The sequence below is a fragment of the Sesamum indicum genome, linkage group LG5 (assembly GCF_026168435.1).
Source record: "Sesamum indicum cultivar Baizhima isolate 11 linkage group LG5, ASM2616843v1, whole genome shotgun sequence".
In the NCBI taxonomy this organism is placed as follows: Eukaryota; Viridiplantae; Streptophyta; class Magnoliopsida; order Lamiales; family Pedaliaceae; genus Sesamum; species Sesamum indicum.
This window is the reverse complement of record NC_142661.1, coordinates 16,321,109-16,348,408: the sequence shown is the minus strand read 5'-3', so window position 1 is coordinate 16,348,408 and position 27,300 is coordinate 16,321,109. Positions and strand designations below refer to the sequence as shown.

Below are 27,300 nucleotides of genomic sequence, written 5' to 3'. Positions count from 1 at the left end.
TTAATAGAACTCGTTGTAATTTACTAAAAAAAAAAACAAAAGAAGAAATGAAAGATGATAATATACATACACAATTAAATTGTTATTCGAAACGACGTAATATAATAAGAAGGTAAATGACCAACTAAAACATTTAAGAGCCAATTTATTCGTAACTTATATTTTAAAAGAAATAAAATTCAAACTTACAGCAATTATATCGTGTGACTTAATTGAAGTAACGATACCGAGCAAAAAATTATTATTATTATTAGAATATATTTTTATAGAAAAAAAATAATTTTAATTTAATAAAAAAATACAAATAGTATTTGTGTAATTTAATCTAATCTCGAAAAATATTAATGTAATTTACCCATATTTTAACTATCTAAATTGATATATCATTTGAATTATATTAATTGATAAATCATGTGTATTATTAATTTGAAAATGAAATAGTCATAATAAAAAGCATCCAATTTATATATATATATATATATATATAATGGCATTGAATTTTTGTTTTTTTTTTTAAAATAAAAAAAGGCACCGCGCGGTACGAAATCGCGGTGCCTCAAAAATTTTATTTTATTTTTTTTAATAAAATGGCAAGCACCGCGATTTTTCCAAACCGCGGTGCCGCCTAATTCTTTAATAATCTCAAAACAACATTACTTTTGTATTTTTTTTATATTATTTAAATAATTTTGCCTATGTTTACTCATGGGGGACTTTGTGCCTCCGGAGGTGCGATTTTCAACATTTTCAGTATGTAGTGTTGTAAATTGAAAACATCTTTTTAAGACTATTATAGAAAAATGTGTATTTGAAGCTCAGTGTTGCATGTGAGTGCCCTCTCAAGGCGAACCCCTTGTTAGCTTCATTGTACAATGTTTATTTCCTTTCCACTGTTAATGAAATCCACATTTGAAATTGTGCCCGGTATACTAATTTTGTGCTACACCTTGCTTGTCTGTGGTGCTGATATCGCATTCCGTGTTGTTCGTGTCAGCACCCTGTGCAAGTGTTGGCATGAATTTAGTCATTTACTGTCGGACTATTAGCCACACGATGTCCTTTTTCCCACATTGCTGGAGGCATCCCTCGAGAGGAATGAAATAGAAGATACAACATGAAGTTGCAATAGAAAATTTAATCTGATAATCTGAGTGAAGTGTTGGGCAATAAATGCAAGTGAAAAATAAAAAGGGATAATTTATTTGACTAACGTTCCCAAGGATGCCAACCTTCTTGATGAAAAGGTTACTTCTATGCCTCTGCCTCCTGGCCTTAAACTTACCTCGGACATTGTGTCTCTCTTACCTTATCCGGCGTCTTCTCTACCTTGGTTTACCAGTCCTGATGTCTCTTTTGCGATCCAACAATTAAGCCAATTCCTCCAGTATCTCGAATCCTTCCATTGGATGCTGCCGTTCATGTCCTTCGTTATCTCAAGGGCACATCTTCTATATGGTCTCTTCTTTCCTTCCAACAACAATCTTCGGCCCTCTGTTTACATTGATGCTTCTTGGGCGTCTTGTCCTGACTCTCAACGCTCAATCATAGATTTCTGCATCTTCCTAGGTTCCATCGTTTCCTGGAAAACAAAGAAACATCCCACTGTGTCCCGGTCTTCCGCCGAAGCTGAGTATTGCAATATGGGAGCTGCTGTATGCGAGCTTTTGTGGTTATCTTATTTACTTTCTCTGTGTTCCCATCATAACCTCTGTTCCTTTTTGGTGTGATAACAGGGCGACCATCCACATCACTGCAAATCCATTTTTTCACGAACGGAAGAAATATTTGGACATCGATTGTCATCTTGTCCGTGATCAATTCAAATTGGGATTCATCAAACCTTCTCATATCCCTAGCCGTGAGTAGTTGGCTGATTTGTTCACAAAAACTCCTTTGATTGGATATTTTTCGCGTCTGTTCGTCAAGCTGGGCTTGGCACCCCAAGCTCCACCTTGAAGGGGAATGTAGCAAAGTGGAGGTTGGAGGCGTTGACTAGACGACCAGTTGTTGAGTTGGACGATGACGTGGAGATGAAATGGAGCCACCAGTCATTTGTTTATTTCTCTTGTATTTTCGCCTTTTTCATATACATACTTTTATTAGTTAGAAACGTTTTCTTATAATTAGAGTTGTTAAGAGTTAGTTAGCCTATAATTTTTCTTCCTCTGTATATAAGCTCCTCTGTACATCTTCTCTACATTCTAGATACAAGTTTACGGAAATGAAGAAATTCTTCTTCACAGTTCAATTTTCCCATATGAATTCCTTTGTTATGTCAAGTTTATATGATATTTCACAATTTGTCTTGTGTCGTGGATGGTGTCCCTTTTTACAAATCGTTGTTTTTATTTTTTTTTTCATCAAGTCGGGATCACTGTGCACCATTTGATATATTTTTATTATTTTATTCTTTTATCAATATTAAAATAATTGAATCCTAGAAGTTTCCAATGACTCCGAAGTCCAGAACCGAGAAATATCCAGAGCTCCACGTGGCGAGAGTGGGGAAGCGTGTTCACCATTCTAACCAAGAAGGAAGTTGCTCTTGGGTTACTGCAGAACGAATATTCATACATTCACAGGCGCAGGCACGCATTCGAGATTCTGTTGTTAATACACAAATTTCAGCGTTTTCTTTAAGTGAAAGTGGAGAAGATGGGAGCAGATGATGATGACAATGGGTTGAAGAAATTGGAGTACTTGTCGTTGGTCTCCAAAGTATGTATGGAACTGGAGACTCATCTTGGGTTTGGGGATAAGGTGTTGGCGGAGTTCATAACGGAGATGGGGCGGAGTTGCCAGACTGTAGACGAATTCGACGCGAAGCTGAAAGAGAATGGCGCTGAGATGCCTGATTATTTTGTGCGGACTCTACTCACCATTATTCATGCTATTTTGCCGCCAACCCAGAAATCCGAACCGGAGAAGGGGGCGAAGGAGGGGGAAAACTCTGCGTTTTCAGCTTTGAAGATTAAGGATAATAAAGAGAGGGTAAAGGAGTTGGAGAAGGAGATTGAGGAGGATGTGAAGAGAGAGGGACAGGATGAGGAAGAGAATGGCAGTGATCGGGGTAATGGCATAAGAGAGAAGAGAAGGGAAAGGGAAAGAGACAGACACACGGGTAGGAATGGTTATGATGATGATAGAGGTAGACGAAGGCACACTGACAGGGATAGGGACATGAATAGAGATGAGGGGAACAGGAGAAATGGGTCCAACGAAGATCGGGATGAGAGGCATGGGCGATTCGGGGAGCCAGAGCTGTACAAAGTTTATAAAGGGAGGGTTTCGAGGGTAATGGATGCAGGATGTTTTGTTCAGCTTGATGCGTTTAGAGGAAAAGAAGGATTGGTGCATGTATCACAGATGGCTAATAGGAGGATTGTGAATGCCAAGGATGTAGTGAAGCGAGACCAGGAGGTCTATGTCAAAGTTATCTCTGTTAGTGGGAATAAATTGAGTTTGTCAATGAGGGATGTGGATCAGAATAGTGGAACGGATTTGTTGCCATTGAAGAGGAATGAGGAGGATGATGTGTTCAGAACAAATCCTTCTGGGAGGAACGATGGTGGAGGGACAGGGACTAGACTTGGTCTCTCTGGGATCAAGATCACTGAAGATGATGATGATGGTGTTCCTTCATGTAGGCCACTGAAGAAAATGAGTTCACCTGAGAGGTGGGAGGCTAAACAACTGATTGCTTCAGGTGTTTTGAGCGTAAAGGAGTGTCCGATGTTTGATGAAGAGGGAGATGGGTTGCTTTACCAGGAGGAGGGTGCAGAAGAGGAGCTTGAGATTGAGTTGAATGAAGATGAGCCTGCTTTTTTGCAGGGCCAGAGTCGGTACTCTGTTGACATGTCCCCTGTTAAGATATTCAAGAACCCCGAGGGATCTTTGAGCCGTGCAGCAGCACTTCAATCTGCTCTGATAAAGGAGAGGAGGGAAGTTCGGGAACAACAACAAAGGACAATGTTGGATTCTATTCCGAAGGATCTGAACCGGCCATGGGAAGATCCAATGCCAGAAACAGGCGAGAGGCATCTTGCTCAGGAGCTGAGAGGTGTTGGTTTGTCTGCATATGACATGCCGGAGTGGAAAAAGGATGCATATGGCAAAGCTCTGACTTTTGGACAAAGATCAAAGCTCTCAATCCAGGAACAGAGACAAAGTTTGCCCATCTACAAGTTGAAGAATGAATTAGTTCAGGCTGTCCATGATAACCAGGTCCTAGTTGTCATTGGTGAGACGGGCTCAGGCAAGACAACACAAGTCACACAGTATCTGGCTGAGGCAGGATACACTACAAAGGGAAAAATCGGATGTACTCAGCCTCGTAGGGTGGCTGCGATGTCTGTGGCCAAACGAGTTGCTGAGGAATTTGGTTGTCGTTTAGGGGAAGAAGTTGGATATGCCATCCGTTTTGAGGATTGCACGGGTCCAGAGACCGTGATCAAGTATATGACAGATGGTATGCTTCTTAGGGAGATTCTGATTGATGAAAGTTTGTCACAGTACTCTGTGATAATGCTTGATGAGGCTCATGAGAGGACAATTAACACAGATGTCCTTTTTGGATTGCTGAAGCAACTTGTGAAACGGAGACCTGACCTTCGTTTGATTGTCACGTCTGCGACTCTAGATGCAGAGAAGTTTTCTGGATATTTCTTTAATTGCAATATCTTTACTATTCCTGGAAGAACATTCCCCGTAGAAATTCTCTACACGAAGCAGCCAGAAAGTGACTACCTCGATGCAGCGCTGATTACTGTCTTACAGATTCACTTGACCGAACCTGAAGGTGATATACTTCTGTTCTTGACTGGTCAGGAAGAGATAGATTATGCATGTCAGTGTCTTTATGAGAGGATGAAAGGTTTAGGTAAAAATGTTCCTGAGCTGATTATTTTACCTGTGTACAGCGCCCTACCCAGTGAAATGCAGTCCAGGATTTTTGAACCTGCTCCTCCAGGAAAGAGAAAAGTAGTAGTCGCTACAAATATTGCTGAAGCTTCTCTGACTATTGATGGCATATTTTATGTCATTGATCCGGGTTTCGCCAAACAAAATGTGTACAATCCTAAACAGGGGCTTGATTCATTGGTGATAACTCCAATATCACAAGCATCTGCAAAGCAACGAGCAGGGCGAGCAGGACGTACAGGCCCAGGGAAGTGCTATCGCCTCTATACAGAGAGTGCATTCCACAATGAGATGTCTCCCACGACAATTCCGGAGATTCAGAGGATAAATCTGGGGATGACTACTCTTACCCTGAAAGCTATGGGTATTAATGATCTTTTGTCTTTTGATTTTATGGACCCCCCATCACCCCAGGCCCTCATTTCTGCAATGGAACAGCTATACAGTTTAGGAGCTCTGGATGAAGAGGGGCTTCTTACAAAGTTGGGTAGGAAAATGGCTGAATTTCCTCTGGATCCTCCACTGTCCAAAATGCTTCTTGCCAGTGTAGATCTTGGTTGTAGTGATGAGATTTTGACCATCATTGCAATGATTCAGACTGGAAACATCTTCTACAGACCTAGGGAAAAACAAGCGCAAGCAGACGAAAAAAGAGCAAAGTTTTTTCAGCCTGAGGGAGACCATTTGACACTACTTGCTGTCTATGAGGCCTGGAAAGCTAAAAATTTTTCAGGTCCATGGTGCTTTGAGAATTTCGTTCAAGCTCGATCATTGAGGAGGGCACAAGATGTTAGGAAACAACTTCTTTCTATCATGGACAAGTATGTCTTGGTACTTCATGACTTCCTGTTGCCTTCATGTCCTGTTTCTATAATAATTTTTTGGTTGATATTATGCTTTGGTGGTCCTGAGAAAACGTCGATTATCATATCTTTTTTGCTGGTTGAATTGCTGAGTTTTGTTAGTTTGTTGAATCTGATCCTGCTTCATGACTTCACCCTTTACTGAACTTATGCGGACCAATTAGTTGTCCTTTTGGGGTGCTAAGGAAGTTAGCTCTTGGACTTATCATCTCTGGTGGAACCATGACTCTTAAAACATGATCCCATTCCCTGCCTTCTCTCACAGAGAGGATTTTTTATTTGCTGTCTCCTTCCCAAAAATTGACTCTCTTTCTTATACCTGTGATAAGTTTTGAGATTTACTTCTGGTCAACATCTATCCCAAAAGTAATTGCTGTTCAGTTTGAAGCCCTTTATTTTAAACTTAAAAAGTATTACTTTCACTTTCTTCTTTAACCACTTAGTTTAAATAGTTCATTTTCTTATTCTCTCCTAACTCCTAAACGATCATGTGTTTCTACGTGAAAGACTTTAGTATATTAATTAAAAGTTATTGTATTTTTTATTCCATTTAATGATATTAAGATGCAAGATTTTCCTTCATGTTGACAAGTTTCTAAATCTTGCTGTATGTGAACAGGTACAAATTGGATGTTGTGAGTGCTGGTAAGAACTTTACAAAGATAAGAAAAGCTATAGCTGCTGGTTTCTTTTTCCATGCAGCTAGGAAGGATCCACAGGAAGGTTACAGAACGCTAGTGGAGAATCAACCAGTGTACATACATCCAAGCAGTGCACTTTTCCAGAGACAACCTGACTTGGTTATCTATCATGAACTTGTCATGACCACCAAGGAGTATATGCGTGAGGTCACTGTCATAGACCCCAAGTGGCTTGTTGAACTGGCTCCAAGATTCTTCAAAGTTGCAGATCCTACAAAAATGAGCAAGCGCAAGAGACAAGAGCGCATTGAACCACTCTATGATAGATACCATGAACCCAACTCTTGGCGCTTAAGCAAACGGCGTGCTTAGCGTTGCCTAGTTGGTTACTGGTCAGTTTTGGGGCTCTTTTCTTTTTGGTTTCTGCTGCAAATGTACATTCTTCAATTCTAGATGAGTATGATCTGTCATTTTTAATTGGAAATCTTCCTATGTCAAAATGCCAAATTTAATACTGAACTGAATTAACCATTTAGTTTGGTTATTGCCAGAATTCTTTTTAGTTTTCTGGTTTGGTAATTTTTGTTATAAAGATTTTCTTTTTAAAAAAATGTGAAATAGTTAAAAAACAAAAAAGTAAAACCATACTTATATATTGTTATTATCTTTTCCTATTCTGGTAGTAAAATTGAGTATATTCAATTATGTAGTGACTAATGTGAGCTCTGCTGTTCATCCTTGGAAGGATATTACCATTCAAATTCATGGCCCTAAAGTAAGCCCCTGCAACCCCCTGCCAGGCCATCCCAAATTGTGCAGCGGGTGGAGAAAGGGATATTGGGGGCTGAGGGGTATTTTTGTTATTTGGTTCATAAGTATTTTGATTTTTAGTTTTTGACTATTTTACGCAAGACTGAAATAATCATTTCACCAACTTTCGTCAAGTTGAGTTGACTAACATTAGTTAGAGGTGGGTATCTATAATGTCAATGTTAACTGGAGGAAATTCTTTGTAGTAGTGGGGAGGTCAGTATCTATCTACTATATATAATTGTAGTAGTAGAATGTGCTTGTCTTCACCCTTAACAATTGTGAGCTGGTTAACTTTTATTCTTTTTCAATTTTCATTTATTTGTTTGTTTAGTAGAAGCATTACAGATTCATCTGAGAGGTTTTTATTTGGTATTTCTCTCATTTTGGTATATCACCGTGGAACTTTAATTTTCGCCTAACCAGTCTTTCCTTGTCATTCAATTTTCATGCAAATGAGAAAGACTATTAATTCTGGGTTCCTTTCTACAACATCTTTTGCCTCTTTTTCTTAACATATGTAACTAGCTTTTTCAGACGGTTTTAGATGTTATTTTGCTTGGGATCTGCAGAAGTTGATCATTATCATATTGCAAAATAAATTAAATTGATTCCATCATTAGAAGATCCTGCATAGACCTTATCACTTGGTTTTGAACTCCTTGTGATTAGTCAAGAACATGTCTCTTAGCTTCAACGGTTACTGGTTCCTATCTTTATCATGATTTTTGGATTGTTTACAAGTTTATTCAGTTCCAGAAGAAGAGGTAAGTTTGAAGGGTATAGGTTAGTGTTTCCAATTGTTTGGTTGTGTTCAGCTATGATAATTTCCGTTGTTACTTTGTATAACATTCTCCTTATCAAATAAAAAACTGCTTCACTGATACTGGTTATATATTCCATTCATTTGTCTAGTTATCAGTCTAGGAATCTCCAATTCGCTAAACATGCTTTAGAATGAAAGTTCTCTTGATACCGAATAGATGCTTAAAACGTCACGATATGGTATCCTTCTGGTTTCACTTTTGGACCTAATATTCTTGTGTTGAAAGTTTGTTGCTTTGCAGTAAAAAAACTGCCTTGGGTTTGTTCTATTTGTTCTCTGCAAGGAACTATGGAGTGTAATCTTGATGGCGGGTGTATTGCCATGCAGCACATATGATCCAGGGCATTTTGCTGTTGAACGTGCTATTTGGAAGCATAGTGTGCTGCAGATGATGCTGGTGTTGGACGGCCGTTGTTTCATCTTGCATACTTGAACTCTCAAATCTGCCGTAGTCTAAGCTAAGCCTGCACTACAGAATAGATAAATGTCTAATCCTGCTAAAACATTTCATTTGTGATGACAGCTATTTAAGACATCTCTCCCTCAGCTAAGATATATATAAAAGGGCATGCTGATCGAGATTGCAGCAGATCATTTGCAAGCAGAGTCTGTTCTAACCGTAGATAAAAGGGTATACCATGTTGCTTCATGTTTCTAGATATATCGAGGGTAAAGGCAAACATGAAACTGAGATGCAACAGAATGTTAGAGATGAAGCCCACAACTAAAGAAAATATAACTATGCTTGGTTATGAGATAGTTTTGCTTTGATTTCCTTTCTGTTTACAACTTCTTGACTTTGGAGAGAGAGTGTTGGAACTTTCAAATTACTGTGGTCTAAGTACACATTTCGACCTCGTGATTTATGATAGGGATAATTACATTCTTTTTCCACGAGGTTTCTTATAATTACTATAAATTTTTATATAAATTTCTTGTGATCTGAAAAATTATATATAACATTTATTTCTGTCTAATAATAATTTTTTCTATTAGTTAAAATTTATCAAATATGTTGATATTAATTAATTTAGGTTCTCTTATAGGGGTTTTTTTGCACCTTTCCTCTGCATTCCTTATATATTTTTTTTCGTCTGGATAATTTGGATCTATTTGGCGGCTCACTTCAGGGACGTCAATTTTAAATTATAATTTATTAATTTATTTTATGGTCCAAGTAAGTGGTATAAAAAATGCAAGCTAAAGCTGAAGATAAATTAGAGACGGATTACGTTTATAAATATCTGAGGGATCAAAATTATTGTTTTGTGGAAACCCCAATTAGTCCAAAGTCCACACAAGTCGTCACCACTAATCTGTTTGTCCTCTTCTTGGGAAATGATATTTTTTTGTCTCATAAATTAAATTCATTTTATTTTTGATTTAATAAGTTAGATTTATTTTACTTTTAGTCTTGTTAATTTTGAAATTTATATTTTTTAGTTCCATAATTTAAAAGTATTAGCACTTTTTCGTTCTTATTTACCTTTCATCTATTATTCAACAGCACAAGAAATGTGATCGTTAAGAATTTTTTAATTGAAGGAAAAAAGTTGCATGATATCCATCTCAGGACCAGTTCTGGAGAGAATTACAACTATATTTTAGGAAAAAAAAAAACACAAATCTTGAAGAAAGAGCAAAAATTTAGTTGAATCCTTTTCATATTTTTTGTAAGTTGAAGCAAAATATAAATAATGCAAAAAAATTTATTTTTATAAGTGAATCAAATAGGTAAAGTGAATCAAAATATTTATATTTCACTGCAAAAAAAAAGATCAATTTTTCTTTCAATCAAAATTATTTAAAATCGTTAAATTATTGTTCGAAATGTGAATAAGAATAAAAAATATTAATTTTTATAAATTATGAGATTAAAACGAACGCGGATAAAGGAAAAATAAATAACTTAGTACGAATTTCAACGCCCTTATACGATACCTTACTCTTCTTCTCCTTCTTCTTCAGGCAGCCACACGAATAAATTCGGAAGACATTTCGTCATTGCTCAAGTCCCAGGTAAGGAGAAGTCCTGTGGCCTAAAATGAGTGATTGCTACTGTATTTAATGTACAAAAAGCCGATTGTTTTTGGTGAAGTGAAGACTGATGACCGTGAAAGATTGCGACTTTCTCAGCACTAGTCTTCCCTTTTCTTTTATGGGTTTTTTTTTTTTAAATGCATTTTCGGTCTGAGGTACGAGTAGTCCAAGATTGAGAGGGATGTAGGTAGCTAACCTGATTGACTAGTGCTTTTACTTCCTAAAGTTTAAGTACGAGTGGGAAGTTATCCAACAGCCAAATGTTTACATAACTTGTTGAGTCGGATCGGTTTTTTAGGAACACGGCTGCTGTTGGGCTCAAGTGGTGCTGCTTTAACTAGGGGTATTGTGTTATGTCGGTCATGTTAAAAGGATTGTGAATATTGGAATCTGTTACTTCTGTCACTAGGTCAAGACATGTCTTAATTAACGGTGAAATGGCAATATTGGATGATGTTCTCGTCATAAAACTCCATATTTTTTTATGTTGTGTGGAAAATGGTATGTTTTGGGACTGCCTCTTTACTGCATATGCTGGGGGTGGGGTGGGAGGCTATTTTGTGACATGTGCCTTTACTCGCCATTGATGTCCCAATGCCTTCATTGGTTGTGTATGTAGTCTAACCTACCATTTACTAGGACAATTATGAGCACTCTGAACATAGGCAAAAAGCAGGACTTTGCCTGTATTTCCTCCTCTATTAGTCCGATATTACGCCTACCCACATTAAATACACAAGATGTGAATGTAAGCTAATTGTCTCTATACTTGGTTAACAATCCTTTGGAGGACTGAGTCTGAGCGATCTCTTCCTAGATAGTTATTGTGTTAACTGGAATTGAGTACTAAATCCATATTATTTAAAGGGAAGTTTGTTTGAATAAATTTGCAATGTCCTTGAATAACCTTGCAAATTCTTTCAAATAACGTGCAAAATCTTTGAACGACATCATCGTAGGCCGTTGCTAACTGGCATAAACTCCATAGCTTTCTGTTATACTTGTCCTATGATTGGTGGATATTGACTTGGATGGTGGAGATTTACTTAATAATGTCTCAATAAAGCATTTGAGTATTCAAATTCTGAAACAGGGAACAACCATTCCCTTGACTTGAAATCCAGCCAGAAAGAGCTACAAATTCTAACTCTCTCTTGGCAGTAAATTCTAGAGTTTGGTCACCCATAGCTCTTTGGTGGTTACTAAAGCTCGTTAATTACAATGTTTCAGCAGCAATGCAGCAGAAAATAACAATACAGAATAAGCGTGGTGAAAAACTTGTTGGTATATTGCACGAGACGGGTTCGGCGAACCTTGTAGTTCTGTGCCATGGATTTCGGTCCTCAAAGGTTTGTGACATCCTTTGGTTTGATTACATTGTGATTCAACTTCCAGAATTTTAGACGTTCATTCACATGCTAGTTTGATGTCATGAGACCATAATTTTTCCTTTTCCTCCTTGTATAAATGAAAGAGTGACAGTTTCTACCACAGTGTGCTCCCTTTCTTGTTCTAAAGTCTAAACTGCAGATTCGTAATGTAATCATCGTATGTGTAATTGTATTATGTCAAACTGTCGGAAATTTCATGTAGTTAAAAGATCATTCAAATTGAATTTTATTTACTGATTTTTGCATGGAACAAATGGATCCTAAAAATTCTAAAATTTGTGCATGGTTGAATCTTAGACTTGATATGCATGCAGATAAATTTAAGTGCGAAACGGAAATGCTGGTGTGGTTTTTTGGTGAGAGCTTGTGTTTGTAATGTTGAGCACAGATGCATTCAACTTTTAATCTATACACTTGCAGATATATGTCCTACACCTATGGCTGGTCTAAGTCTGTGTTTCACAGAAGTGCACAATTCTTTCTCACTTTTTTGTTTGGCTTTTTTTTTTTGTTGATTTGATTTGATTTTCTTTCTTCCTTTCAATCTTGAGGAAAGGTCCTATTGTCTTATAATTCATCTCCGTCTCTGACTCAACCTGGGAACCTGATGAGTGGTCCTATGGTCTTTTTAACCTTAGGAAGAATGTTCAATTTTCACAGAGAGATTTGTCTTAGACCCCTTAATTGCTGTAGCAATGTTATGTTTAATTTAAGTGGCTATGTTGTTGAAACCAATAACGTAGCATTGGTATGTAAGGGAAGGCGTAGCAGCTCATTCAAATATATAGATGCCCAATTGGCTTCACATAACAGCTACATTTAGATACTGGTCTGAGCATAACAGCGTTAACCTGGTTTTGACTTTTATGTTCATTTGCATTCTTTTTCAAGTGTCTAAATTACTAGCAACTATCAACAGCCTGGATATATTTTATTGGTAGGGTTTCTTGAAAGAAAAAGGAAATTAATTGCAAAAGGAAGAGTTTTAGATTGAAAGGTATGAGATTTGGAGTTTTAACTAAAAGAGAAACCAATATAAGGTCATGTTCCACAAGCATTTGACCATCCAAATTAGTGACACCACAAACTGTAGACATTCAGGCAAAAGAGAGTATATGTAATTTAGGGAACTGAAAACAACATTTATTGTCGACTAATCATAATGCTAATGATGAAGTCATCACCTTGCTTCTGTAAGTGAAATTTCCCCCCACTCTATATTTAGATTTTTGTCCCAAAGATTTAAATCTTGACCTGGGAAGAACTGTTTCTGAGTTCTCCAATTAGCTCAGAGCGGCATCTGGTTGTCAGTGCATGCATTCAATTCATTGCTTGAATCCTTCAATCTGCAGGATGACAACATCATGCTCAACCTTGCTGTTGCTTTAGAAACTGAGGGAATCTCTGTGTTCCGCTTTGATTTCTCCGGAAATGGGTAAGGTTAAGAACTTGGGTTATGCACTTTGTTTTTCCCTCTGACAGAAAATATGTGAAATTAACTTTTGGCATTGTTTGAGAACAATATAGTTGCATATACTTCATCTGCCTTCTTTCTATATTATCACTATGGGATTGTATCAGTAGTTTAATCGTGACAAAATGATCCACCTTTACCCTTTTTGCCATTTTTTGTGGTGTTCATGACACATTCCTAAGGTGCATGAAGATGCATGCCCTAGATATCATATTCTCCTTGACTGAGTCATGCCATGCTATTGCTTGCCTAACCATGGTGAATATACAGCTTTGGTGAACTTGAATTTTTACTTTCATCTCCACTTTAGTAATTCATCTGACGGAAGTTAAGTTTGATATTTCAGGAAAGATGTGAAACTTTCAATGGGGAAAAGAATGACCAACTGAGTACATTACATCTCTTAGTTTATCAGTATTTGACTTACAGACATCAGAATTGATAATTCATTGTGCTAGAAAATGAAAAAAGACTTGGTCTACTTGATGCAGAATGTAGTTTCATATTCAACAAGCCATGTTTACCAAGAAACTGTTTTTTAATAGGCGCCTAATTGAAACCTGAGTTTTTGTCCAAGGGACAAACAGTATACATTTTTAACTAATCTTTGTGAGGAAAAAATTGTTCTTTCCATAAAACCACAAATTTGGAAAGAGAGATGCACAATGTGATTATTTTGTAAGGGTTTTCCCCGAATTGAAGAATGCAAAATATTTTGAAGTGGAGTAGACATCAAGTTGGGAAATTTTTTGTTTATTATTTTCATGAATACCTGAAACTTGGAAACATAGGATATTTATCATGTCCAGCTGAAAGTTTTCTCATAGAAGGCACATCTTTTCTCATTTGTGCTTTTTCTCTATCTCTTTGAAAAGCTCTAGGGTGGCAACCCATAATTGGTAATCCTGTTCGTCTAGTGCAGTGGTGGAAGTGCACCCTATTAAATTTGTGAAGAAATTTAAAAAATTTTAAGTGCAAAGTGTGGACTCCCCTTTTCTGTTATTTATTCTGGTGAGCCATGACAAATTCAAAATAGATGTTTCTTTCCATTACCATGTCCATCCAAACACTTTTCTGCTAGCACACATGAATTGTGGGGCATCAAAGCCAGTGGCTATGGCAACAATTTAAGCTCTTGGTAATACTCTATTCAGTCTATATTTGTTTGCTTACTCTGTGTAAGTCTCGTAATGTAAGTTCATTGTTCTTAGGCATAACTAAAGTTGGTGCAGAAAGTTTCTGGATGTGTGTTACCAAATGCATGCTCCATTCCATAAGATTATGTAATGTGAAATACTATGGGTTGGCAAGTAACTAACCTGAGAAGGCTGGAGTTATTGCCTGTGCTTAATGTTGGTTGGACAAGAATTCTTTTTCCTTTTACATTTTCCCTTTTCATTATACAATCACACTTCCTTCAGCATTCCACAGTTTATCCTTCTATAAAGATCTGAAATTTGTTTGTCGCTCAATTCTTTGGCAAATTTTATTTTTATTTGTTGCTATCATGTTTTAGTTGATCTACAGGGAAAGTGAAGGCTCATTTCAGTTTGGTAACTACATTAGTGAGACTGAAGATTTGAGATCTGTGGTTGAATATTTAAGAGGAATAAACCGCTGGACAGTTGCGGTTCTTGGGCACAGTAAAGGTATACCAACTATTTATATCTGAACATCTTATAATGCTGCAATGAACACTAGGTAGATCGAAAATAACTTCCTTGCAGAATGTTACACAACCAGATAGCCAAAATTCTTAAACAACCTCTTCCCTCAAATGATTTCCAGTCTGGTCTGAAATTAAATCGCTATTCACCTATTCTGATCAATCTTATAATTGCCATGTGACTCAGTCTTCATTCAATTCTAGCCTTCAACACCATCAAGTTTACCCTTTGTTCTTTATAACACAGGTAGTACAGAAACACATGTTGGTAATATGCTTTGTGTGTGCCTGTAGGTTATTTACAGACACATGCTTTTGTGTGTGTACGTGTAGATGTCATGTATGCATGCATGAATTCTGCATTATTATTTTCTTAATCATGCAATCCAAAGAAAATCTATTCTACCTTGTGACAAAATATTGTTAGCTACTAATTCTGATATATTCTACTAATTTTGTTTGACCATCTTCTGTGACCTGTAATATGATATGACTTAGCATGCTAAATTTACTTCGGAGGTAAGCGTTGTGGTCATTCTTAGCGAGTCTGGAGATATCACATGATTCTTGAAGTTGTCATATTTCGCAATTTTTCTGGTTTTGGGGATTTAATTTTGACAAGCTGGTATGACCCAATAATGTGCTTGTACAAATTCAGACAACATGATGTAATTGAGCACTTAATTGACTTCAGGGAGGGATTTCTGTGCTGTTTTAGTTTGTTAGCATAAAACATTCTTCTGGAGGTTCTTTGTTCGCCCTCATTTCTGTATCTGCAAGGGGTTCACGTTTTTCTCTAATTGTGTTTGGTGTGAGACAAAGTCACATTTTTTTCCAGATGTGCACAATTAGATTCCCTGTTTGCAAGTTGCCCTTTTTTACTCATAAAACTAGAACATAACACATCCCAGAGGCAATTAGCTTCCCCACTTTAGATATTTAGTTCTGTTATCATAGTATATATTTCTTATACAGTTAACTCTGTTGAAAACTTATTTTTGCTTGGATTCTTGTTTCCACATATTTCAGGTGGGGATGTTGTTCTCCTGTATGCATCTAGATATCATGATACACATGCCGTGATAAATGTCTCTGGTCGTTATGATCTCAAAAGAGGGATTGAAGAGCGGTTGGGTAAGAATTTCTTGGAAAGACTCAAGAAGGATGGCCATATTGATGTTAAAACTAGGAGAGGTAATTATTGGTTTCTTTGGTTGCAACTGCTGTTGAATTTTTCAGGAGGGGTAATTTCGCATTAAAAATTATGACTTCAGATTCTGTGCTGTCTGGGACTTGTGTTCTTCTAGCAACATCCTGCCAACTTTTTACTATTTATGATGTGATATAAGAATGTTTGTTTTCTAATAGTATGTTGATCCTTCTGAATTGCTTTGGACTAAGGAAACAAAGGTGCCGTCAGAAGTTCTTTGTCACACATGAGCGACCTAAAGTTTTTCACCTTCATTTTTCTCTTGTAAATATTCTTATTTTTAATTTTACAGCCTTCCTATCCTTTATGGCTGTCTTCATACAGCGAGAAATTCCAAGGTGGAACTTCACTCCATTTGGGGAATCTTTGCTGCAAGATCTGGTGCAGCCTGGCACGAGAAAATTAAAATATTTAAGTCCACGTTGGATCCAGAGGAAACCAAGTTGTTCATGTTATAATTAGGGAGGATAACTTTTTTTGTGAACTTCATCATTGGAGTTCAACCCAATTTGTTAATTTCATATCTGCTACAAAGCTTCTTCTAGATCTGTTCAACTTAGCTTGTACACAGAAATATGCAATCTAAATCATGGTTTTCGTAGCTATTTAAAATGATCACTTTGGAATATCACATGTCTTTCTAAAGGATTTCCTTGTGGCCAACTTCTACTACACATAAGTAGAAAAATGATTCTTTTGTAACTTTCCGGAGTTAGCAGTATTTTATCAGTTCATCTTTCTGTTGATTTTGAGCAGAGCATTTTTTTTCCCCATTGCCTTCAGTTGTAAACAATACACCTCTAATAGATAAATGTTCCATTGAGAATCGCAATACTGTACTATATGCACAATATAAATCTTTCTTCTTGGTTTTTTTATGTTGGATAGCATCAAGTTCAAAAGGTCTTCCTCGGTAAATTAATTCTACTTGCACTTTTTCATAGGAGAAGGAGGTTATCAAGTTACTGAGGAAAGTATGATGGAGCGACTCAATACAAACATGCATGACGCATGCCTTTCAATTGATAAGAGATGCAGGTAAGCATGATGCCAACTTCATCAAATAATAGCTGTCTCGTGTTATTTCATGAGCTTCTGCAGGAAAAATGTTAAAGAAATCACTTCTATGTTTACCAACCCTATTTAAATATATCCTATCAGCCAAAAAGTTTCATTTATTTCTCAATTTTCTCCTTAATCTTTCTCTTGTAAACTTTTAAATGGCCATACTGGAATCTGTAAAACTTGTTTCTGCATTTGATGGGGGTCCCTTTTCATGTCATGTCCAAAATTTGACGTGTGCATTTGTCCTGGTACACCAAAATGCTATACCGAATACCGCATCGAATTAGTCAGTTCGATTTCCGTAATACTGAATTTTTTTCGGTATCCGGTAAACCGAAAATTTCGTTAAAAACATAAAAATTAATTAAAAGTAAAATAGTATAAATAATAATTACACTCTTTATTTATTTTTTGAATTTTTAATATATAAAAGAACAAAAATAATAATATATAAAAATGTGTATGTAAAAATTAAATATATAAATAACATTTTGGTATTTGAATTTTAAAAAAAAAACTAGAGTACTGAACCGAATTTTTCGGTTCGGTTTCATTTAGTACGGAATTTTCGGTTCAATTCGGTTCGGTCTAGTCGGTTTATTGAATTAATGAACACGCCTAGTTTATCATGTTAGGCAACCATATCATGTGATTTTCCAAAAACAATGGCTCTGTATGTGATCAGGTACCTTGTAGGATAAAGTTCTTCTTTTTCTTTTCCTTTGTATATTATTTTTATGCCACAGCTATATGGAAGGTTATGGCTTTGTTGGACATTAATATTGGTCCTACTGACTAATTGTAAGATGAAAGAGTTCAAAAATCTTACCTCCGGTCCAGTGTTTACGAATTATAGCTAATAAAATGGAGGATAAACATAAGAAAAGGCATCTGAATGGTGGCAAAATTCAGATGAAGTCCCTCACCCATTGCTACTCACAGAAGATTGTCCTAGAATCGTAAAGTTCCAGTATTTTCCAAGCTTGGATGAAATCCTGACAATTCAATACTGGCAATATTCCATGTCTGTATCTTCAAATATTTGGAGTCAACTGTAAGTTTGTAATTTGAATTTTCACGAGTTAAGAGTTGCTCTATTTTCTCCTGGTTGTTGATGGATTCCTTCAGCCATCTCTTTCACTAAATAGAAAATATTCTTAAACAGAGGTTCCAACTTAGAATACAAGTTTAGTGGTATATGATATCTTTGATTGCAATTGCTCTACGTAAATGATATATGTTGTTATCTCGCTATAGTGTTTTGTTTTGTCCAATAGTTGAGAAAGCCACAGTTCTGGTGTGCCAGCTTTGTCTTTCTCCCTTCTGTGTTTTCTCTACTTGGGAGACATCAAGAGAAATATTTACTGCAAATTGGCTCTAACTTCGGTGAAATGTATATTCAGGGTATTGACAGTACACGGAACGGCCGATGAAGTTATTCCAGTAGAAGATGCACGGGAGTTTGCCAAGATCATACCAAACCACAAATTGCAACTTGTAGAAGGAGCTAATCATGGATATTCTTCACATCAAGATGAATTAGCCTCAGCCATTTTGCCATTCGTAAAGGAATGCATGCAACACGGTGAAGATGTCTCCATTTAGGTCGGTTAATCACTGCACTTATATACTTGAAAGTATGTTATGATTATGCTGCTATTACTTTCCAAGTAGTGGACAGATTATGCCTGACGCATTAAGTTTATTGTCAGGAATAATTTGCTCAACCATAAACCAGCTGATTGAAAAGTTGTATCTGAGTGTGATCAAATACTGGTATGTTAATAAATTCACCACCAATAAATCTGTGTCTTATTTTCACAACTACTCAGAAGTATTCTCTGCAAATTAGACATTATTTTTTGGGATGAAGTTGTTTCCAAATTGGACGAACAATGGTCTTCTTCCATTCATCATTTATGCCATTTTATGATCACTGCTTAGCTGATAAGGCTATGCTGCAAGATTCAGAGGATTACTACAAGAATGTCTTTACTAGTCATTGTATTCTCACCAAGTCTCTTGTCTGTTATAAGTTTGTCCCTTGAAAAAAAGATCTTTGCTTCAAAGGCAATTGTTAACTTTACCTCAGACTCGGATCAATCATGTTGTTATTGATTGCTATTAGCCAGACCTCCATGTCATATTCGATTCATACAGAATTATTTCTAGCTGTTTGGCTTCCCCAACTTTTGGAATTATAAGACCGTACTGAATATTGCTACCGGTAGCCAGTTGATTGTTCCTGAACCGACTCTTAGCTCTGCTTCAGGTAAGTTTGAAAAATAAAAATAAATATTTATCATCCACGCACAACACATATGCACCTTACTACTATATGTATATATAAAAAAAGAAGCAGCATATATTTATCAATATATATATAAATAGGACAAAATGTATAAAACCCCCTCTGTGTTTTAGAAAATATGCAAAAAAACACCTTACTGTTTTCAGAATAGGCTAAAATTCCCCTCCTGTTTTGTTTTTGTCAGCAAAAAACTCCCTATTCTGTTAAGAACTAACGGGAAGTGGAGGAGACGCGCTTCTACTGCGTTTGATAGTCATTTTCTGCGTTTTGGTTCATATTTAATGACACTTTGGACTAAAATACCCCTCTATGGGTCTATATAACATATAAAGGGCATTTGGGTTTGTTTTGTATGTTACTTTTGTCATTTCTTACCTTAAAAAATAAATTAAATTTTATCATTTAAATTTAAATTTAAATATTAAATTAAATTATATTTAATTCAAGTAATTTTATAATTGTTAATTATTAAATCTAACTATTATTTTTAATTAATTAAAATATATATTTAATTACAATAATTATTATTAATTAGCCAAAATATTTAATTATTATAATTATTTAAAATATTCTAAGTTTTTGGTGCTGTTCGGACGAATTTTCGACGGGCAATGGCACCATTCGAATCCTCTCTTTAAGACGAACATTTCCATACCTTCAATTTGAGTTTTTGTCAATCATAGAGAGTGGACTCAAGTCATGACCTCCGAACGTATTTGCTGTCGATTCGTCTCTGTTCGGTCGAATTTCAGTCTCAAACCACCACCATTAGATTCGGCTCTTCAAGACGATTCTAACGAGATCGGCCTCACTCAATTTGGTAAAAAATTTATAGAGATACGACGATTTTAATAAATATTAGTCGTCGACGACGAGAATTGGGGGGAAGCCGAGGGTGTGGGGGTGGGGGTTGGGGGGGCTTATGGGGGTAGGGTGGGTAGTTAGTTTTTTTTTTTAAATATATAATAATAATATATTTTTAAAATTTTAAATTATTTATATATAAAATAAGTAATTTGTTGAATCTAGACTTTTTATTTTTTAAAATCAACAATTGAGATTAATTGATTAGATCTAACGATCAGTATTTGATCCAAAAAGATCCAACGGTCATTAATATAAGAAATAATATATAATAAGTAAGGGTATTACGGTTATTTTTTAGAAAATTAATACCGTTGATTGGATTTAACGAAGAGGGGGGCGATTGAGCTGAGTTTTACAAAACACAGGGGGGCTTGTAGCCAATTTTCATAACAAGAGAATTTATTTTACAAATTTTTTAAAATATAGGGGTTTTATGCATTTTGTACCATATAAATATAAATATGAGTTATTAGACAGCCACAGATCTAATTGAAAATCCTCTGTCCTGGTGATAATATCATTTTGGGGTCGAACTCCATTTTCCTTTGTTGAAAAATGCTCCACTTGGAACCAAAATGCTTTATCCAATCCTCTCTGGATTTGTGGTAGGGAAGATACTGCTTCACTTTGATTCCAGCCTTCTCGCAGAATCCCAGCACCTGATTGTTGAACAGCTCAAAAACATCCGACTCATTGGGCCGACCCGAATGGAGCAATCCCAGATTGTAGAACACGTCCTCATCTGGTGTAACAGCAGACATGCGACTGTCCCATCTGTAGGATTAGTTAATGATGTAGTTAGTTTAACATAATTATATATTGCAGCAGGTCCCATGTCAAAATACTAATAGACAAAAACCTTCTCTAAAAGAAAAAAAAAACAACTCTTCTGATGCGATGTGGGACGTGATTTGTTTCTCTTTGTTCAGGGAAGTTCGATATCTGTTAGGTGTTTCTGCAGGGAGTAAGATGCAATCAACACTAGTTTAACATATTGTTTAAATTCAAGAGTTTTGAGGAGTATAGGAAAAAAATAAGAGTAAATTACAATAGATACTACTTGAATATTCTTTTGAAATTAACGGTTGTCTAATAGATACTACTTATAATGGGCTTTCATGAGGGAATAAATCGTTAATCCCAAAAAGGTAATATTTCAAACAACGAAAAGATACTTGTAATATGACAAATATGAGGTGTATCCACTGTAATTTACCCAAAGCTCAAGAAATTTGAACAAATAATTCCTGTCTCAGGCTCAACTCTTGCTTTTCATACCCCTCTGAGAGGAAAAGGACAACAAAAATTTCTCCAAAATATCATAAAATATATTTTCCTTAGAAACTTTTTTCTTAATATATTTATACATTTAACAATATGAGAAGTTTGGATTGCATGAAATAAATTTGAGAGAAAAATGAGATGTAGAAGAAAATACTTTTTTGTGTTAAGTGGGTAGAAGATGAATAGTCCAGGAGTCTTTCTAAGTTTGGGAATCATGTTTTCAAGAACACCATCATAGAAGTCGTGGATGCGAGACTTTGGTATGAAGAGATTGAGCCATGGATGAGCCTCCAATTCTTCTCTCCCATCATCCAAATTTCCAGCTCGGTTCAAGAAATCAACAAGAGGGACATCTCTCCTGAAAATGAACCCTGGAATGAAGTTCAACTCTTCAAGAATCACACCAAACTCCTGACAATAAGCCAACCAAAGAGGAAAGTATAAACACGAAACTCAATCTTAACAATGTGTGTGTGTGTGTGTTATATAAATGTGCATTTACAAGTTGTACCTTGTCAATGGTACTAGCAGTTAGATTGTCGTAGTACTTGACGAGTTCTATGGAGTAGAGGAGGCGATGCTTCTTCCACAATGAAGCAACGTCAGACTGATGAGAAGGTGAAGAGAAGGAAGATCGCCATTGTTTCGTAGTTCTTTCATTTGTGATTAGGAAACCCTCGACGTAGTTTGAGGCGTTGGTCAAGATGAGACGCTCTTGGTCTCTTGTGAACTCCGAGAAATTACTGTAAATCAACCTAGCCCATCTTGCCTAAGGACAGTTTTTTTTTAACATGAAAGAGAAGTCATAGTTATTACAGCATAATATATAACATATGTAAGGTTGTTCCAAGTTGGGTTGATAGTAGTGGCATATATTCAGTTAACTTACTCTTGCTGGTGCTTTGTCTAGGACAATTCTTGCTCTTGTGATGATGCCAAACTGTCCCAGACCTCCTAGTGCTCCGAAGAACAGTTCGGAGTTCATGTTTCTTGAGCAAGTAATCAACTCCCCTTTACCTGTACATCAAACATAAGACAAAATCCATAAGCTGGCTATTTGCATGCATCTATGGGTACAGAAAAACTCTTATCGTAATCAAGTTTGATCGAACTAAACTAATCACATATGATTAGTCAGTTTTTTTGAATTGCATATCAATTATAAATACGTGTATTGCACTTACTATATAATTGACTTAAGTTCGATCAAATTCAATTTAGGTTAGAAATTTTTCATGAGTATGTTGCAGGTATTTATGTTTGTGTGGTGATTGTATCATCAAACATGGAGTAAATCATGGCCCAATGCTAAAGTTTCCCTTGTCCGGGAAAAGGAAAAGATCACTAGACTTGGTACTTCACAAACAATCTAGTATATATAGTCAAATGTCACCCCCCCCCCCCCGAGCCCACGAGTTCATTGCTTTCAGATCATTGCGTGCATCTGAAATATTTGATTATTGCACAAACTTGCCCAAAACTACGTATATATATGCAGCGAATATATATGCATTGATAAAGTGTTACAGAATTGACAGACATGAAGTCTTTAGCCAATACTTATACAATATTGTGTAAAACACTCCGAGGTTTGTTGGTTTAAATAAGAAAAAAAGGAAAGTGAAAGGAGAAGAAGAAGTGAAACGACAAGTAAAGGAAAAATAATAATAGTTTTCCTTCGGTTTGGTATAGTTGAATGAGGGGTAAATCTCAAAATATTTTGTAGGAAAAAAATAGATTGAGTGATAATTTTTTATAAATTTTTATTAATTAACCATTTCTCTTTATTTTATATTATAAAATAAATAAATTAATGTTATACTAAAATAATTTTAGTATATAAAAAATTTAAAAATCTTATTAGTGAAAATATTCGTTAAACAAGTACAAAACTATTTTTATTAATAAAAATATTCATCAAAATGAGTATTATGCATTTATTCTAAAGTATTCAATTTAAATAAATAATTACTATGCATGCAGTAATTTTTCTATCGATTTGGTTATATTTTCTCAAAAATTATATAAAAGTATTATCAGTGAAAGAAAAAAGAATGGAGAAAAATCATATACGAGTAATAGAGTAAATAAAAATAAAAAATATATTTTTTTTGTGTTTTTAGGTTTCTACTTTCACTTTTTCATTCAATTTTGGATGAAAACGAAATTGAATCCAGTTTTACTTTCCCAATCCAATTCTATTATCCCTAATCAAATACAACATTTTCTTATGCATCTATTTTTTACTTTTACTTTTCTTATAGACCCACTTTTCACCCTAACCCAATTAAGATAGTTTCTATCAATCTCTAATCCATATTATTATAATTAATGAGGTATCACAATTCACACATGAGATTCTTGAATGAATTAGGTGTAGCTAGCATTTATATCCAAATTCATCAACATATATGGGGAGTGATGATGAGAAAGAAAAATTAAAATATATATATATTTACCAGTAACAACATCAAGTTCCAGAACGTTGCTGATCTGAGGACCATGTCGGAACGACTGCCCACTGATTCCGGCATTAGAGAGCGTTCCGCCGACAGTCAAGTACAAGTAATCAGTCCACGAAACGGGGGCCAGACCGTGTTCAAGCCCCACCCGCAGAACATCGGCCCACATCTCCTCCCCTCCAACATCTGCATAATACCCTAATGAGCGGCTCCAAGAAACCCTAATCCCACCACCATTTCTGCTCAAAGCAGCCATCTCCACCACCACCCCTCCGCCCGCCATGGCCTGCCCTCTCACGGAATGCCCGCGCCCTCTTGCAGCAATGGTGAACGGGGTGGAATAGTTACAACACGACGCCTTAATAAGCTCAACAATATCGTTAATGGATGAAGGATAGAGAACTGCAGAAGGGACTTGATGAACAAGGTTTCCATAGTCATTAGAGGCTGCTCTAATGGCATCCGGATCGGTCCGGATGCCGTTCGTGATATCAGTGGGAAGTGCATTTGGATAGGCTGTGATGAGCAACGAAAGAATGGATGAGAGGATGAGAATGTTTGGCATTTTAGAAGAAGGTGTAGAGATTGAGTAGTTATGTGTTAGAAAGATTGATGTGGTATGGTGATGGTTAGGAGAGGGTTTTCTTATATATATATATCAAGGGATTTGCATGGTTGGAGACGGATCAGATCTTTTATTATAAATCTTGTTGCATCTTCTCCTCGACCATTTATATATATATACATCACACGTATAAATTTTTTTTTATATGATATTGTCATTTTGTTACATGTAGAATGTATATATTAAATGAGGGGAAAATGTGAGCAATCTCCCTATGATATTGCAAATGAACAATTTCCCCTATATGGAAAAAATAGCGCAATTTAGCTCCCTGTGTTTTCTAAAACACATCAATTTACCTCCCTATATTTTTTAAATAAAACACTTTACTTCCTTAGACATGGAGATAAATTACTTTTATTTTTTTTTCATAAATGAATAATTTGCTCATTTACAATATCACATGGAGTCAATTGTTGTTCATCCTGTTAAATAGAGTAAAAGATGCCATAAGATTTGGTAATGAAAATTCAATTCGAACTGGAGAGTGAAGTTCTGGGTAGAAAGCAAGAGAGCTAATTTGACATATGATGCAGAGTGTATAAATGATATTATTTTGACTTTATAATAATACATAGAATAAGTGAGGAGAAATAATTGCTTACATCTCATCAGATTTCAAAATTAAATAAAACTATTACTTGAGATATATGAAAATACCTTTTGAATTAATTAATGTATATGGGATAAAAATGTAATAAAGATGTTTGATGTAATATGTTAAAAGTATATATGAAGTAAGAGATAACATGAATTATTAAAGTTGACGTTATATGTTTTCCTAAAGTAATAAATTAAATCTGTCTGAAATATGTAATTTTTCAGACAATTTTGTAACAAATCATCACTAGCCATATAATAGGAATTATTTTTTTTTCGAGGGATGGGGCGTTGAGAAATAATTTTATTATTTGAATAGAAAAATAAATTGTGGATAATCTTAATAATCCAGACCTCCAAGTATAAGAAAGGTGATATATAGAGCTCGCTCAGCATTTATGTATGGGATTTTATCTAATTTATTCTAGTTTCCTTGTCTTATTATCTTTATAAGCTCTCTTTATTGGTTGTATAACTTTAAAATTTTGGCCATATCATCCTTTTTTTGACCAATTTGGTCCCGAAAACTGCATGTAAATTGCGTATGATTCAATTAGATATCTATTTAGTCTTATAATTTGTAGCGCGTTGGCTTTTTAGTCATGTAACTTAGAAGAGTTGGTAATTTTTTGTCCTATATGAATTGATTCATAGGATAAAAATTATAATTTAAATGGGTCATGTACTAGTCGTATATAATGTTCTGGTCAAATTGATTAGAAAAAGAAATCAAAATTACCAAAATTATAAAGTTACATAACTAAATTGCGAATAATAATTTATACAGAACCGAAAATACCACCTCTAAATTCTAGGATTAAAATTATAATTTTTCCGATGATTAATTCGCAGGCGAAAGTTCTTTTCGAATTGTCATACAATATTCATGCACGTCGTGCATTGAAAAAGTTAGCTATGGAGTACTTATTGAAAAATTATTTGATGTGCAATAATTCAGTAATAAGTCAATCGAAAATAAATATCAATTTTCATTCAATTTTTTTGTTATATCAGGAAATTTAGTGAAATTTGAGTAACGGAGAAATTTATTTATAATACGAAAGTAAATCTCAAGGGTGTTAGATATAATTATCCAAACCACATGAGGTTTATGTGTAATAATTACACCAAACCTCAGATAACGAGAATGTAATTATCCCTAATGTTTATGTTCATATTGAAACAAATTACTAAATTCAACTGTGTTTTTATTACTTTTGAAATTTAGTGGGATGAGTTTGATCATAATTAAGCATATAATAAATGCTGCCATGTTTAGTCAAAATTGCTACCATACACGGCCATAAAATTAAGTGCGACGTATTAATTTAGTTTTTGTTGTTAGTAAATAAGGACAAAATAGATAATATACAAGTCAAAAAATGTGAACTAATTGTAAATTGCATGCATACTAAGGATGTCTTAGCCTAACGGTTAAGGTTAAAGTTGAGTTTTTATGAACAAGTCCGAGGTCATAAATTCAAGCTTTACTGGACATGCGGGGTGTGCGTCCCACTTTACGTGAGATATTATAATTTATTTATCGTTGTTAGTCATATTAAAGTATTGTTGAATTGGGATATTCGATTAAATTCTTCTTTTTTAAAATACTAATTGTTGTTGTACGCGGTTTCTGCGAACATACGAAAATTATAGTTTGAGATGAAGAAAAAAAAAATTATAGAACAACACAAAACTTGATGAGGTGATGAAAAAGAAAAAATATTAAAATTATAATTGTGGGTTTATTAAAAATATGAGACAAAAAATTTACTGTAATAGAATTTAATATTATATAAGTTTGTGAGAGCAAAAAATATGAAAAACATGAGAGAAAAATAGAGTAGTGGGTTGAGAGAAAAAAATTATAATTTTAAAATAATTATAAAATATTAAAATTACTATTATGAGCATTTATTTTTTAAAGAATAAAATGAATGTAAGGATAAAATAGGTCAATAAAAAATTGATACGATTAATAATTTTTTTTTTTTTATGATAATATAGATTAGTACGACTTTTTACTCTTTGTTTTTCTAATTTAGCGGATTTTGTAAGTATTTCATTTTTCGTAGATTATTTTATAGTAAGACTGCATACATATATAGTAGTTATAATTTTTTTCCTTAAATTTTGATGTAATTAGACGTAAACACTTTCGTAATTTGAAAACTTATTTTTCTAAAAGGAAATATTGTCTTCACTTTGTCAACTCAGAATTATCATTCACTTTGATGAATTTCGG

At 35.1% G+C, this 27,300-nt stretch overlaps 4 protein-coding genes across 10 annotated transcripts; 3 read left to right on the top strand and 1 right to left on the bottom strand.

Moving 5' to 3' along the window:
• Positions 1-1,253: 1,253 nt before the first annotated feature.
• LOC110011975 (putative mitochondrial protein AtMg00240) lies at positions 1,254-1,814 on the top strand. Its single transcript, XM_020693708.2, has 2 exons — positions 1,254-1,652; positions 1,734-1,814. Exons 1-2 carry the CDS (start codon positions 1,254-1,256, stop codon positions 1,812-1,814), a joined length of 480 nt encoding a protein of 159 aa, XP_020549367.1.
• A 627-nt stretch (positions 1,815-2,441) lies between these two features.
• On the top strand, positions 2,442-9,026 carry LOC105161860 (putative pre-mRNA-splicing factor ATP-dependent RNA helicase DEAH5). Of its 2 annotated transcripts, none has more exons than XM_011079693.3 (3): positions 2,442-5,741; positions 6,403-6,816; positions 8,388-9,026. In XM_011079693.3, the coding sequence occupies exons 1-2, from the start codon at positions 2,656-2,658 to the stop codon at positions 6,794-6,796; spliced, it is 3,480 nt and encodes a 1,159-aa protein (XP_011077995.2). In that variant the 5' UTR covers positions 2,442-2,655; the 3' UTR covers positions 6,797-6,816; positions 8,388-9,026. The 2 variants fall into 2 exon arrangements, with proteins under 2 accessions (XP_011077995.2, XP_088736767.1); XM_088880641.1 differs by having other exon boundaries at positions 7,135-9,026.
• LOC105161859 (uncharacterized) lies at positions 8,551-18,870 on the top strand. Of its 6 annotated transcripts, XM_088880643.1 has the most exons (9): positions 8,551-8,691; positions 10,029-10,079; positions 11,331-11,449; positions 12,844-12,926; positions 14,493-14,614; positions 15,661-15,825; positions 16,786-16,879; positions 18,310-18,511; positions 18,619-18,870. In XM_088880643.1, the coding sequence occupies exons 3-8, from the start codon at positions 11,336-11,338 to the stop codon at positions 18,509-18,511; spliced, it is 780 nt and encodes a 259-aa protein (XP_088736769.1). In that variant the 5' UTR covers positions 8,551-8,691; positions 10,029-10,079; positions 11,331-11,335; the 3' UTR covers positions 18,619-18,870. The 6 variants fall into 6 exon arrangements, with proteins under 6 accessions (XP_088736769.1, XP_088736768.1, XP_088736770.1 ...); XM_088880642.1 differs by lacking the exon at positions 8,551-8,691 and having other exon boundaries at positions 9,932-10,079; XM_088880645.1 differs by lacking the exon at positions 8,551-8,691 and having other exon boundaries at positions 9,947-10,079; positions 11,334-11,449.
• Positions 18,871-20,434: 1,564 nt separating this feature from the next.
• On the bottom strand, positions 20,435-24,544 carry LOC105161858 (cytokinin dehydrogenase 4-like). The gene is made up of 5 exons (XM_011079691.3): positions 23,828-24,544; positions 22,258-22,385; positions 21,880-22,137; positions 21,523-21,779; positions 20,435-20,858 (listed from the first exon to the last, which is right to left on the bottom strand). Exons 1-5 carry the CDS (start codon positions 24,393-24,395, stop codon positions 20,570-20,572), a joined length of 1,500 nt encoding a protein of 499 aa, XP_011077993.1. The 5' UTR covers positions 24,396-24,544; the 3' UTR covers positions 20,435-20,569.
• Positions 24,545-27,300: the final 2,756 nt, after the last annotated feature.